The sequence below is a fragment of the Fundulus heteroclitus genome, chromosome 14 (genome assembly GCF_011125445.2).
Source record: "Fundulus heteroclitus isolate FHET01 chromosome 14, MU-UCD_Fhet_4.1, whole genome shotgun sequence".
In the NCBI taxonomy this organism is placed as follows: domain Eukaryota; kingdom Metazoa; phylum Chordata; class Actinopteri; order Cyprinodontiformes; family Fundulidae; genus Fundulus; species Fundulus heteroclitus.
In genome coordinates this window covers 12,169,546-12,182,402 of record NC_046374.1, presented here as the reverse complement: position 1 = coordinate 12,182,402, position 12,857 = coordinate 12,169,546, and the positions used below count along the sequence as shown (strand labels likewise).

The following is a 12,857-nucleotide window of genomic DNA, read 5'->3' as shown; positions in this document are numbered from 1 at the left end:
AGGGAGAAAACACTCTGATGGGTTGAAGGATGGAGGAACCGTCTTGGAAGTCTAGATGAACTCGGCTAGATGGTGGAGAAGGGGTTGGGGGTGGGTTGAATCGGACAATCTGCATTCGAAATCCAACATGCATCCGTTTGCGCTTGCTGGTTAGGCAGGCTGAGACGTGGATTTGAAGTTGCTTTGAGATGAGCGTGGGATGCTGATTGGCTTCATGGAGGTGCGGTTCGTTCAGCTGATTGGCTCACATCAGAGGCGTATCGGACTCTGATTGAATGGAGGCAGGCGATGAGTTTCTTCAATTGAACTTGCGCCTTCAGCTTCATTTTTACAAAGTCCTGAGTTATCCCTCATTCAATAGTTTTTAAGGCTTACTAGAGAATATTTTGTGTTGGTTTTTTAAGCTGCAAATTCTTTCCATACAAGCCTATTAGCCATTTACCTCCATCCCTGTGATTCCTTAGGACATTCTAAGGTGTCTTGACTCCAGAGAAAAAGCAAGGTTGTGTAAATAGATAACTGACAATTTAGACACATAACTACTTTGAATTGGCTCAGTAGACGCTTTATTACCAACAGTTAGTAGCAAAAAAATTTTAAATAAAATTACAATTCTAATATTTTAGTGTGACAATTGCTATTTTTGGGCTACTCTTTTCCCTACCTTTCCCTTTTAAATTCTTCAAGGACATACTGCTTCATTTTCTGTCATGGGTTAGCTACAAGGACCGGCCTGAAAATGGGTGAAAATACACCAACAATGACAGACCAGACATTTATGCTGTGCCTATATCAGCTTTAGCCAATTTTGATTTCTCTTTAAAAGTTTAAAAAAAAATTTTTTTAACATTGCTTAAAATATTTTTGGGTGAAGCCTTTCTACTGTGAGCGGTCATGAATTATTTGCACCAGGAGAAAAAGCGACATCCCACTGTTTTTGTGTGAGAGAGCAGTGGCTGTGGGACATGGTTTTACTGGTTTAAAGCAAAAACATCATTATGATTATGGAGTTGACATTCTGAGCTTCCTGCTTTGACATTCTGAGCTTCCTGCTAACAGCAGTTCCTGTGTGTATTCCCTGGAAACTGTTTGGTAACAAGTTGGCTTTGGGTTATTTTACTCTTTCACCAGTCTGATGAGATGTGCCCTCAGTGGGCTTCAACCTAGCGTCCTGTAGCAGATGGACCAAAACTGCAGATGTAGCGAAATGACCAGAACTTTTCTGTTGTGGCGTTAACATACTCCATGGAAAGTCTTTTCAAAAAAGCTTCTTACACCTTTAGAGCTTTTTCTTACTGCATTTTCAAACATCTGCCTGACAATTGAAAAATAAGCCTTGAGTTTCTTCTCTATGTAGCAGCCACTATAGAGAGAAGTTTAGGTTCACTAAGCAGAAAAAAAAATGGGATTTTTGAGCTTCTATGCAGTAAGCCTCTTTAATAGCTAATTAATATGTGCATTGCTGGTGAAAAAGTGGCCAAAGTTTAGGAAAAAACTCAAAGACTTTCAAAAAAAAGACAAAAGAATATATAGATTAATGTTACTTATATGTTAACTGGCACAAAGAAAACTTTGTGGTACCCTGACTCTGTAACATTAAAGGACCAGTTTCTTACATTAAAAGGGAATGTGCTTTAAGAAAGAAATGTGATCATATAAGAATGGAATCTGCATGTCGATTTATTCTGAAACATGTGGATCTTTTCTCAGATCAGGTTTATAAAAACTTTTAGCAACATGTAAATAAATCAAGAATTGCTCAGCCCAGTCCCTCAGACTAATACCCTGAGATAACCAGTAGAAAGACTGGGAGCTCTCCTCTTTAAGCCCCCCTCCAACACAAATAGAATCAAGATATTTAGTTGTTAAACTTTTGTACTGACTGTGTCTGTGTGGTGGCTTCTAGGGGGAGAGGGGTTTCCCAGGTCTAACCGGACAGCCAGGAGTCCCAGGGTTTCCCGGACCGGAGGGACCAATCGGAGCGAGAGGAGAGAAGGTGAGTTTGGGTGCATGGTCAGCTGGTAGGAAAGACAGGTAGGGCAGCCGACTTAAGATATTTTGTCAGGGAGTTTTAGCACCGGACCCCACAAAGGGTTTGCATGATCTGTAAGACTGAAGAGTGTGTCATCATCTCGCTGGGCCCAACGATTCATGTTAACTAATGGAAGTATGGTCAGAATTTGGTCAGAATGGGAAAGAATTCACCTCTTTGACTCCGTGTGTCTTATTTTATGTTTGTGTAGATTTGAATCTGGCTACTTATGTAAGTTAAAGGATGCTGACAAATTTAATTCAATCTCTAAATATAGGATTGTATATAGGATGGTAGGATTAGATAAATCTGAATGTCATCCTGTACTCATCCTACTGATATTCTTAAGTTTGAAAAAAGAAATAAAACAATCATTCCTCTGAAATAGTTTTCAGAATAATTCTTAGTACCTAATGTTAAGAAATAAGTGGAAAGCTTGTAAATTGCCTGACCTAAATGTAACCTTAGGTCAGAGTTTTTATTATTTCTCAAGGCAAGTGTCCAAGTCCTTGACTATTCTGCCAGCAGTTGAATTTTTTTAAAGATCAATATATATATATATATATATATATATATATATATATATATATATATATATATATATATATATTTTTTTTTTTTTTTTTTTTTTTTTTTTTTTACTGTGTGTTTGTGCCCCATTTAAATCAATCCCCAATGTTGCTCTGGATATTGTAATTCCCATTCTTTTTGATATTTTGTCCCAATAGCAGTTTAAAGAGGAAAAATGGTTTGTTGATTTATTTTAATTTTATTTTTTTCTGCTCTGTCTTTTAGGGAAGTGATGGACCTCAAGGCCCTACTGGTCCAAAAGGAATAAGGGTATGTTTAACTCTATTTAAAATGAAAATATGTACCTTAAAACATACTCTAATAATTTAGTGTTGCGTGTCTACATCTTTTATTACACAAAAGCAAGAATCATGTTTCTGTTATTTCCTTGATTTTCCTTTATTTGACTTAAACACATGTAAAAAGCATAGAATATAGTTCTGTTTATTTATTTATTTCTTGTATCTTGCTTGATTCTTTGGGAGGAATTTCTTCGTCCATTGATCTCCAGTTGTAATACCCTATTATGGACACAAGATGTCCTCATTTCTGTCTTATTAAAACAGTGTTGGCTAACTGGTGCCCCTGTTCACTAAGATTCTCAGTCGTCTCACAGAGCTCCTATCTTAGCATAAAAAATCTTACCTCGGAGTCTTAGCTTGAAAGTCATTCAGCTGTGATCAGTTGACAGTACAAGAAAAAAAAAAACACCAATGCGCTGCTAGTGATCAAAGGAGATTAGACTAGATTAAGAAATGTGTGACTTGATGATGAAATTTAGCAAAATGAATCGATTGTCACACAGCATCAAAATGTTTGAATGCACCTCATTTACATCCTCTGCCTTATTTTGTGCTTGTTTTGTTCACTCTCCATACTGGTCCTTTTACTACTTCATCTATTTGATATTAACGTGCACTCACCTGTCAGCTTTTTACTATAATCGCCTGCCTGTATAAAGCGGTTGTTTTTTCCAAAATGACTGACGTAAAATGTAGAATAAAACAGCGAAAAAAACGAACTGGACAGAGAAGCAGCGCCTCTGTCTGCACAGCTTTGGGAGAAAGGTGGACTTTGAAGCACAGATCAATGCAACTTTTTCACACAAGCAGATGTCTAGATGACCATTTAGGCTACTGGCATCATCATGTTTAATACAGAACATACTTTCTTACATCCTTTGTCTTGTCTCGAGTGTGTATGTATGTATATATTTTTATGCAACTATTTCCAATTCTTCTGAAATGTTGATTATTGAGAGCATTTTCTGTAAATACTATAAATATTCCTCTTTATTATAGTCTTTGTACAGTTTTCCAATTTCTATTCATGATTATTCAGTATTTTTCTAATGATTATTTATCCTCAAAATAATTACGATACTAGAGCTGCACCTTTAACCCGTCGGCCTGCTGAAACTAAATCATTTCCACTAAGGGGATAATAAAGTGTATCTTATCTACATATTAAGTCTATGATTGGTAGAGAAGTTTATGCCCTCATTTCCTCCACTGTTTAGGTGGTGGATCAGCCAATCAGCTCTCTCTGTTTCCTCCATCTTCCCTGCTTAAGACACTCCTCACTACTTGTAATATTTTGTAGAATGCAGGAAATTCTAAGATTTTTCCAAAAACGACGTCACTAAAAGCTACTTTTAGTCTTAGGACTCTGTGAATATGTGCCCAGAACTATTTTGATGTTTTGGTATTTTTAATACAGAATCTTTAAATTGCATTTCTTTTTGTTTCTCAATAGGGGCCACCTGGATTGCCTGGATTTCCAGGAACGCCAGGACTTCCAGTAAGAAAAAAAAAGAATGATCTAAAACCCCATGTTCTGCAGAATCTAGCCCACATATGTCCCTCAACTGTGTATTTTCTGTCAGGGTCTGCCAGGTCAGGAGGGTGCCCCTGGCCCAAGAGGCGTGCCGGGTTGTAATGGGACAAAGGTAACCAAGTCAAAGCCATTTAAAGCATAATAAGCTGTTTTTTTATGTATTGTGCAATGCTTACTTCATTGTGTTTTATTTTTTCCCTTTAGGGTGAACCTGGTTTTCCAGGATCTTCAGGAATACCTGGACGTCAGGGACTTCCGGTGAGCCTTTGATGACTCATCTAGCTTTTGTTAAAAAAAGGTTAAAAAGCTAACTCCTTACCTTTCAACAAGGATGTTCTTGTGTGTCAAATATTGACCAAGAATAAAAAGGAGGAGTCACTGCTTCCGTCAGTATCCAGAGAATCTCTTATTTACCCATAACCAAACTTGGAGAAGCAGCATTTAGTTGTTACGCTCCACTTATCTGGAACAAACTCTCAGAGTACTATAGAAGTGCTGAAACCCTGAGTTCCTTTAAATCGAGATTAAAAACCTATTTAAGAGTTGTCTTTAAATGTTAATATTCAATTCAAACAGTTGCAGTTCACTGAAACGTCATTAGATTACATTGTATAGTGCAACCTATCTTGATCTACCGCTACTATTCTAATACATTGTATTCCTCTGTATGTTTCTTTTCTTTTCTTCTGTTTTGTTTATTAATTATCTTGTTATTGAAATGTGCTACAGATAAACTTGCCTTGCCTTATTATGGCTGCCACTCAATGCACTTTATTACATCAGCAACCCGAACCCTGAGTAGTCTTCTGTCCTTGCAGCTATCAGAGTGAAATCAGATTAACCAGGTAGTTTTTACCCTAGACAGCAACCTTGGTAGGGAGGCAGGATTCTCCAGATTACACTAAAGCTTTGATGTGAAGCCTCGTGGAATGATTGGCTATTCTCAGCGCTATGTCTCACTTTTCTGAGTTTAAAGTTTTCAACAGCTCATATTTTGTGTTTACCTTAAACTGAATAGACTTTTAATCACAGGTTTTTGCTTTTAACCCCCTTTAAGATCTAAGGATTTTAGGAGGAATTTCTACCTGAGATGACGTATCTGATATAGATCGAATACAGCTACAGTGTTATGAGGGTTTAAACGCTAAGTTTTGTTACCTGTTTAACTGGAAGCCATCAAAGAATATTTTTCCAGTGGAACCCATGTTGTAACTATTAATATACTTGATTTATTGGCGATTGGACAAAGGAACAATCGAATTTTTCAAAATTTTCAAAATAAACTTTACAAAACACTACGACAACCCTTTTGAAAACCCAGGAAAAGCATCATATCTAATAGAACAGCATCATGACTATAAATGCAGCAATTTTGGTGAGAGTCAGTTGAAGCAGAACTGTGATTTTGGCACAGTTTGTGCCATTGTGTGTGTTATGGCTGTAGAACAGCGGGTTGTATTCCTGATCGAAGCTTTTATTCACCTCTCCTGTGACACAAAAGCAAGTAGATGAGTGTGCGTTTGGAGTGAACACACTGTAAACAGCCCAGCAAAGACCAAGGGTTCAGGGTAATTAAATTCCAGGGTATGAAGGTTCAGGGTAATAGCAGTGTGGAAACACACCCTTTGACACTTTCTGGCTCTTTTAGTCAATCAGGATTCTTCAAATCAAAAGCATTGATTCTCATCTGTCTACTCCTTTATAGGGTCCACCCGGTCTCCCAGGACCAAAGGTAGGTGTAATACAACCCCATTGTTTATTTAGCATCTTTATTGTCCAATTAGAAGTTACCTAATATATCATGCATTATTTGACAAGTGCATAGGTCTGGATCCCAAGATCCAAGATTTTCTCTTGACCTTTTAGGCTTGGCCGTTTGTTTTCTTGGGATCTTCTTTTTTCAACGTTATCCTCTTTAGTAAGATCATTTTGTGATTTCCCTGTAATCCTTCCATCCAGGCTGCAGACTGCAAGTATAGTCAGACAGAGAAATGTAACACAAACGCAGAGTGAAAAAAAATCTGATGTAAATAATTTTGTCTAATGAAATGTTCATTTCCTAACTGTTAACGTAGATCAAGTTATAATGGAGACACATTTTGTTTTAAAGGAAGTTGAATTTTGAGACTTACGAGCAGAAAAGCAAAAGCAGTATCACTAGATGTAAATGTGTAGTAGTTTCTAGTTCTTAGCAGTTAGCATTAGCATGAAAACATCTAGAAGATTTGTTTGTTTTTTTCATTTAAGGCTTTTTTGAAGTGCTTATGATTTACTGTACAATTGTAAATGCCACCTAGTCAAACCTGCTTTTTTAAGTTAATTTGTGATGTTGTTAAATCACGATTGGTCTTGGGGGGGGGGGGGGGGGGTTGTTTATCTGTAGATGGGCTCTACCCTTAATGTTCAATAAAAGGAACTCAATGATTCAGCATACCACAACATTAAGGAGAATTTCATGCCTACAACTTTGCGGGAACAGTTCGGGGATGACCCCTTCCTGTTTAAGCATGACTGCACAAAGCAAGGTTCACAAAGACATTGATGATCCGCTTTGGTATGGAAGAGCTTAGCAGGTCTGCACAGTCCTGACTTCTTCTTGATAGAGTTGAGACTGTGAGCCAGGCCTTCTTGTTCAACGTCGCTGTCTGACCTGACGAATGCACAAGTGACCAGGAATTAACATAAACATAGTCCTTTTGGAAAGCCCTCCCAGAGGAGATGAAGCTGTTATATCTACAAAGGCACAGCACTCACATTCATATATGTGTGTGTAAAGACAAGTATCCCACTAGTGTTGATATTATACTGTTTGTTCGGCACATATTCTAGAAATTGCTGATTTTCTGGCAAATTGTATCTCCGGTGTTTACATTGTTTAATGGTGAATGTCGGTCGGTGTCTGAATTTTATTCCTCCTTCACAGGGAGACCCTGGTGATGTGACGTCCACTAACTTTTTTGGGGACAAAGGAGCAATCGGATTACCCGGCTTACCGGGAGCTCCGGTGAGGAAAGCATTTATCTTTTATATGATGTATTTTACCGTCACGCTAAGAAACCACTGATTTCGAAGCAAATCATTTAAAAGGTAGAAAAGCAAGATTTCTTTTTGGCTAACTCTTACATAGAAGTTCAGACTGTTCCGAAACATACAAGTCACACACTTTTTATTTTGTGTTTAGTTATCAAATGTTTAGAAAATATTTAAATTTTGCTTATACTTCAAACTTTTGCCTAATTTCCCTGGTTTAGATGTTGATGTCTGTAAATTTTTGTTGTCTAATTTTTTTTCACAGGGCTTTACTGGACCTCCGGGTTTTCAAGGCCCAAGTGGCCCTCCAGGACCCAGAGGATTCCCGGTAAAAGATGCTTACTCATACACGGTACCTCACATTAAGAGCGCTGGACTGAAGTTTCTGAACTAAACTTGAAATGTTTCCTGTGGTCTTCCAGGGTAATCCAGGACCTCCAGGTCCTCCTGGACCTAAGGTGAAATCAGTCACTTTTTTTACTCACCAATCTTTGTAAGAATATGAGTAAACCAGGAAAAGACGATCAAGCATTAGGTTTCATACTTTAACCTGATGTGCGGACTTTTCTTCATTCATTGATCAGGTTTAAACTCTTTTCAAATTTCCTCAACAGGGAAACATGGGTTTGAACTTTGAAGGACCTAAAGGAGAAAAGGTAGATTTGAAGTCCAAAGTCACCTTTTGACTTGTCTTCTGATCCCAGTTACTACTAGGGTAACTGCTTTTTTCTCACACAGGGTGATCCGGGCTTGCCAGGACCTCCCGGTCCTCCAGGATCAGGACAGGGGGAACAGAGCAGACCACCACCAACGGAGATTCAGAGAGGCGACAAGGTAGCGTAAACAGCTGTTAACAACTCACTCCCACACAAAAGGCCGTCCCGCGCCCTCCGCCAACAACCCTACGACCCCCCTCCACCTCTCTCCTACGACCCCCTACCGGCACTAAAAATCACTGAGGAAGATGTAAACAAGGTCTTTCAGTGTCAGAAGTCCAGAAAAGCCCCAGGACCTGATGCATGAGAGCCTGTGCTGAACAACTCACTCAGATCTTCAACAAGTCAACGGAGCTGAGGTTTCCTCTTGTTTCAAACGCTCCATCATCGCCCCAGTCCCCAAGAACCCCAGGGTTAAATGACTTCAGACCTGTCACCCTGACCATGACGTCTGCGGTTATTAAATTGTTTGAAGAACTGGTGATGAAGCATCCTAACGCCAACAGAGGAGGCTGTGGAGCATCTTCCTAGGACTGTCTAGTATTCACCTATCACAATTTAGTCTGCAGAGAAGATAGTCTGGTCTGACCTTCCCTCCAACCAGGACATGGGTAGGGTCAGGAAAAGGCTGCCAACACATCTGCAGACCCCATACATCTTTCACACAAGTTGTTGAGACTTTTATCCTCAAGTCGGGGCTGCAGAGCGCTATTTATAAAAAAACAAGCCACCACAGAGACAATTTCCCCCCCAGACTATCAATCTCATAAACACAATACACCTTCCAGACCGATTAGTCAGCTACACTGCTGTGAAACAAAATAAGTGTATTTGCGATCTCCCTGTTTTCTTTTTTCTACATAAAAGACAACACAAAAAAAAGCCTAACGTTTTTGCATTGTATACCAAATTGCTGTACATTGTGAGCGCTGGAACCAAAGTCTTGATTGTGTTCCCAGTCACGGCCAAATGAAGATCTGATCCTGGTTTTGCTAAACTTGATTTTATACTGCCTCCTTTCCTGCATACAAACAATGATCAGACATGTACAATCAGAAGGCAGTACAGGTGTGTGGTGATATTTTATCAAATTAGACAAAGTTTCCACTGTTCAGAACAGAACAAGAAATTAAAAAAAAATTGCAGTCAAGCGATAAATCTAAATGGTGTCCCATCTTAGTTTTGTTCTATTTAGTTTGAATGCACAACCAAATTAAGTAAGAAATGTAAATGTTAATAACAGAAGAGCAAGAAATTATACAAATAGGTAAATATACTTACATTTAAGCATTTTGTCTAAATGAACAAAACCTACAAAAAAAGGCAGGATAAAAAGATAAAAAAAAACTGATTATGGTGGTTATTTTTGTGTTTTATTATCCATGTCAGCTATTTGAAGACTGCCAGTAGAGCACATTAATCTCTTCACCCTGCTTCAGACTTAAGCTTTTACTGTCATGACATGAGGATAGAAGAAATCCCAAACTTATTTATTTATGCTGTAACCAAATTGCTTTACATAAAATAAGCGAGGCATTTATTGGACATGATCTAAAGGGCTGATTTACACAGAATGATTAAAATAGAAACATTAAAAGTTATCTTTATCGTCTTTGAAGTAGTTTTAAAATTGACAAACTTTAAGCGTGGCTTTGTTTTCTCATGTTATCTCTAAAGGGTGACCCCGGCCCTCCAGGCCCACCAGGAGACCCTGGCAATCCGGGTCCTCCCGTGAGTATATGTTGCCATGTCACCTCTAATTTCATTTGCATGAAGAAACCCCGTAATGACCAGGCAAGATAAAGCTCTTTTCAACCCACTGATTTTGTATGTCTGTCGCTGTAATCCTAGGGTCCCTCTGGTGGACCGAAGGGAGAGAAAGGAGAACCAGGAGAAGCAGGCAAACGGGTGAGTATCAATAATGAAGTGCTCATCAAATTGATTGCAACCCTCACTGCTAGATGGTTCGGCTTGGTCTTAGTCCAGGAGACAGGCTTGGGCCATGCGTAGATGGTCAGACGCAGGGCAGACTGATCCAGAGGCTTGGTAAGGCTCGTGGGTAGCAGTAGAAGTCGAGGTCAAGGTCCAGAAAACAGAAGCTTTGGTAGGTGTCCGACAAGGGCTAGGGGGAGGCAAAATCCAGGGATGTGGTCGCGATGGAAGTGTGGTAAACAGGCATGGAGAACACCGGTCACCTACTAACCAAAGGCTTTCAATAATCTGTCTGGCTGCCTGTGGAAAGCTTCAGAAGTCCGGGGAAACAGGCGTGTGGAACGAATGTGATTGCTGAGCCGCAGAGAAGCAGGCTCGTAGGTACGGTGCCTGGAGCTGAATTAACAAAGCATGGGGGGAGGGGCAGGACGAAGACGGCAGAGAGGCCAGACTATAGCAACACCTTGCTGGTTCTGGGTTGGACCTTTCGTCACAGGTTCAACAATGTGTCGTAAACATTCCCCAGAGATGTTTGGCCATATTGACGCGGTAGCATTACACAGTACCTGGTGATTTGTTGGCTGCGCATTCACAATGCGAATCTCCCATACCGTGGAGGCCACTGGAGTGCAATAGAGCTATTGTCATGTTGAAGAAACCAGAGATTACCGGAGCTTATTTGAGTTCTGTGACCTGGTGTAAGTGGCCATCCAAAAACGGATACAGTGTGGCCACCATGGGATGAGCATGGTCATTAATGACGTCTAGGTAGACTTTGACAATGCTTAACTGGCACTAGGGGACCCAAAATGTGCTAAAGATAATATTTCACATACCATTTTACTCCTATACCAATACACAACCACCAGCATAAACTTTTGATGCAAGGAAGGGTCGATCTTAAGCTTTCATGTTGTTTAGGCCATACTCTACACTTAGCATCTGATGACCCATCTGACAAGTCAACACTTTTTCGAGTCTGTTAAAATCTACTTTTGTGGAGCCTGAGTAAATTGCAGCTTCGTTTCCCTGTACTTAACTGAAAGGAATGGGACACGGTGTAGTCTCCTGCTACTGCAGGCCATCCGCTTCAAGGTTGGACGTGTTGTGCGCTCAGAGATGGTATTCTGCACACTTTGGTTGTAACAAATGGCGGTTTGGTCAACTTGAGTATCTCACTGAAGCACTCCGCCAGTTCTCCTCCGACGTCCGCCATTGACGAGGCATTTTCATCCACGCTGGATGTTTTCTCCGTTTGAAAATCTCAGCGGATCAGCCGTTTCTAAAATACTCAGACCAGCACATCAGGCATCAACAACTATGGCACGCTCAGTCAGTTCCATCTCCTTTCATCCGCTTTCTGTTGCTCAACCATTTTTTTTCGACACATCTAGATGGCTAAATTTGTTGTGTTGTTGCCATGTGATTCATCATTCATGTTGACATCAGCTGAACGGGTATACTTTCATATTATGTAGCTAGTGAGTGCCAATTAAACCTCCTCACTGAATTTTCTTGAACAGTCAGCGACCTTTGTCCTTGTCTTCTGTATCCAAGCAGGAACATTTCTCAAAGTGAGCTCCGGCATCAAAGTCTGGACTAGTTATTGCACTGCTCGCGATTGCTAGTCATGCCTACAGTATTATTTAGACTGCACACATACAATGTTTACTTAGAGAACAACAGAAAAAAAAAAACAGAACGTCATCATGAGTCTATGTTAGTCGTGCATTGTTCTGTGTCCCGCTTTTAGTACGCAAAAAAACATGTAGCCATTTTCCTATTTTCACAGGGCAAACCTGGCAAAGACGGAGACCCGGGTAGTCCGGGATTCCCTGTGAGTTACTACCGACGTATCGACAAAACCCACTTGAGTGCATTGTATCTCAAAATGTGTCAATTACATCTGTGACTTTCTGTCACCGTCAGGGAGGAAAAGGAGAGCCTGGCTTTCCCGGTGTTCCAGGCAGGGATGGCGAGAGGGTAGGTTTATTTACATTTTATTTACACTCCTTTTGGCACCTTCTTCTGATTATTGAGCCAATGTGACACGTGAATTTCTTCACTGTGAGATCAATAAAGTCTATCTTATCGTATCTTGTTCATTCCTCATCAAGTGTGATCAATGGTTCAATAGATGATGTTTGAAACTGCCTAAACTACACTTCCCTACCTGTTTACAGGGGCTAAAAGGTGACCGAGGATTTCCAGGACCTCCAGGGGAGGTATGTAACTGACATTTATTTCACATATACAATTCTGATTTGCTGAGGACACAACCATCTTGTTTGCTATATTCATTTTCTACTGTTTAAGTTGAATGTTGCTCATCGTATGGTTAGCAGAGTAGGTAGAGGAAATGTCTGAAATGTGTGCGTATGAGATGAGATGGAAGAGATTTAGCATCACTCCTCCACGTTATTTGCTTTGTTTGTATCCGTTCATCATGGTCATGAATGTTCCATTAATTTTGGGCTTGCATTGTTTTTTTTTTTAACCCATTCCTTTTCTAAGCTGACCAAGCTCATTATGTATAAACAAGCTTGTGACACGCCTGTGCAAATTCTTAGTTATCTGGGTCATCGCAACAGCAAACAGGCTTAAATCAGAGGCAACCGGACTTTCTCTCAGTTCTTTATGAAGACGTTTCAACACCTATCCAGGAATCTTTGTCAATTCTGCCGGCTTGCACTGAACAACCTGCCGTTGGTGAGCTAAAGGACATGGAGGTCCATACTCCT

The 12,857-nt window shown here is 40.0% G+C and overlaps 1 protein-coding gene across 4 annotated transcripts in view; it reads left to right on the top strand.

Moving 5' to 3' along the window:
• col4a5 (collagen, type IV, alpha 5 (Alport syndrome)) overlaps nt 1-12,857 on the top strand; it is an 81,591-nt gene that overhangs the window by 33,812 nt on the left and 34,922 nt on the right. For all 4 annotated transcript variants that reach the window (XM_021322777.2, XM_021322779.2, XM_012874964.3 and 1 more), the window contains exons 3-18: nt 1,907-1,996; nt 2,828-2,872; nt 4,358-4,402; nt 4,488-4,550; nt 4,643-4,696; nt 6,144-6,170; nt 7,362-7,442; nt 7,734-7,796; nt 7,891-7,926; nt 8,083-8,124; nt 8,207-8,302; nt 9,862-9,915; nt 10,036-10,092; nt 11,909-11,953; nt 12,046-12,099; nt 12,300-12,341. In XM_021322777.2, coding sequence (XP_021178452.2) covers nt 1,907-1,996; nt 2,828-2,872; nt 4,358-4,402; nt 4,488-4,550; nt 4,643-4,696; nt 6,144-6,170; nt 7,362-7,442; nt 7,734-7,796; nt 7,891-7,926; nt 8,083-8,124; nt 8,207-8,302; nt 9,862-9,915; nt 10,036-10,092; nt 11,909-11,953; nt 12,046-12,099; nt 12,300-12,341 — 894 coding nt within the window. The remainder of the gene's footprint in view (nt 1-1,906; nt 1,997-2,827; nt 2,873-4,357; nt 4,403-4,487; nt 4,551-4,642; nt 4,697-6,143; nt 6,171-7,361; nt 7,443-7,733; nt 7,797-7,890; nt 7,927-8,082; nt 8,125-8,206; nt 8,303-9,861; nt 9,916-10,035; nt 10,093-11,908; nt 11,954-12,045; nt 12,100-12,299; nt 12,342-12,857) is intronic.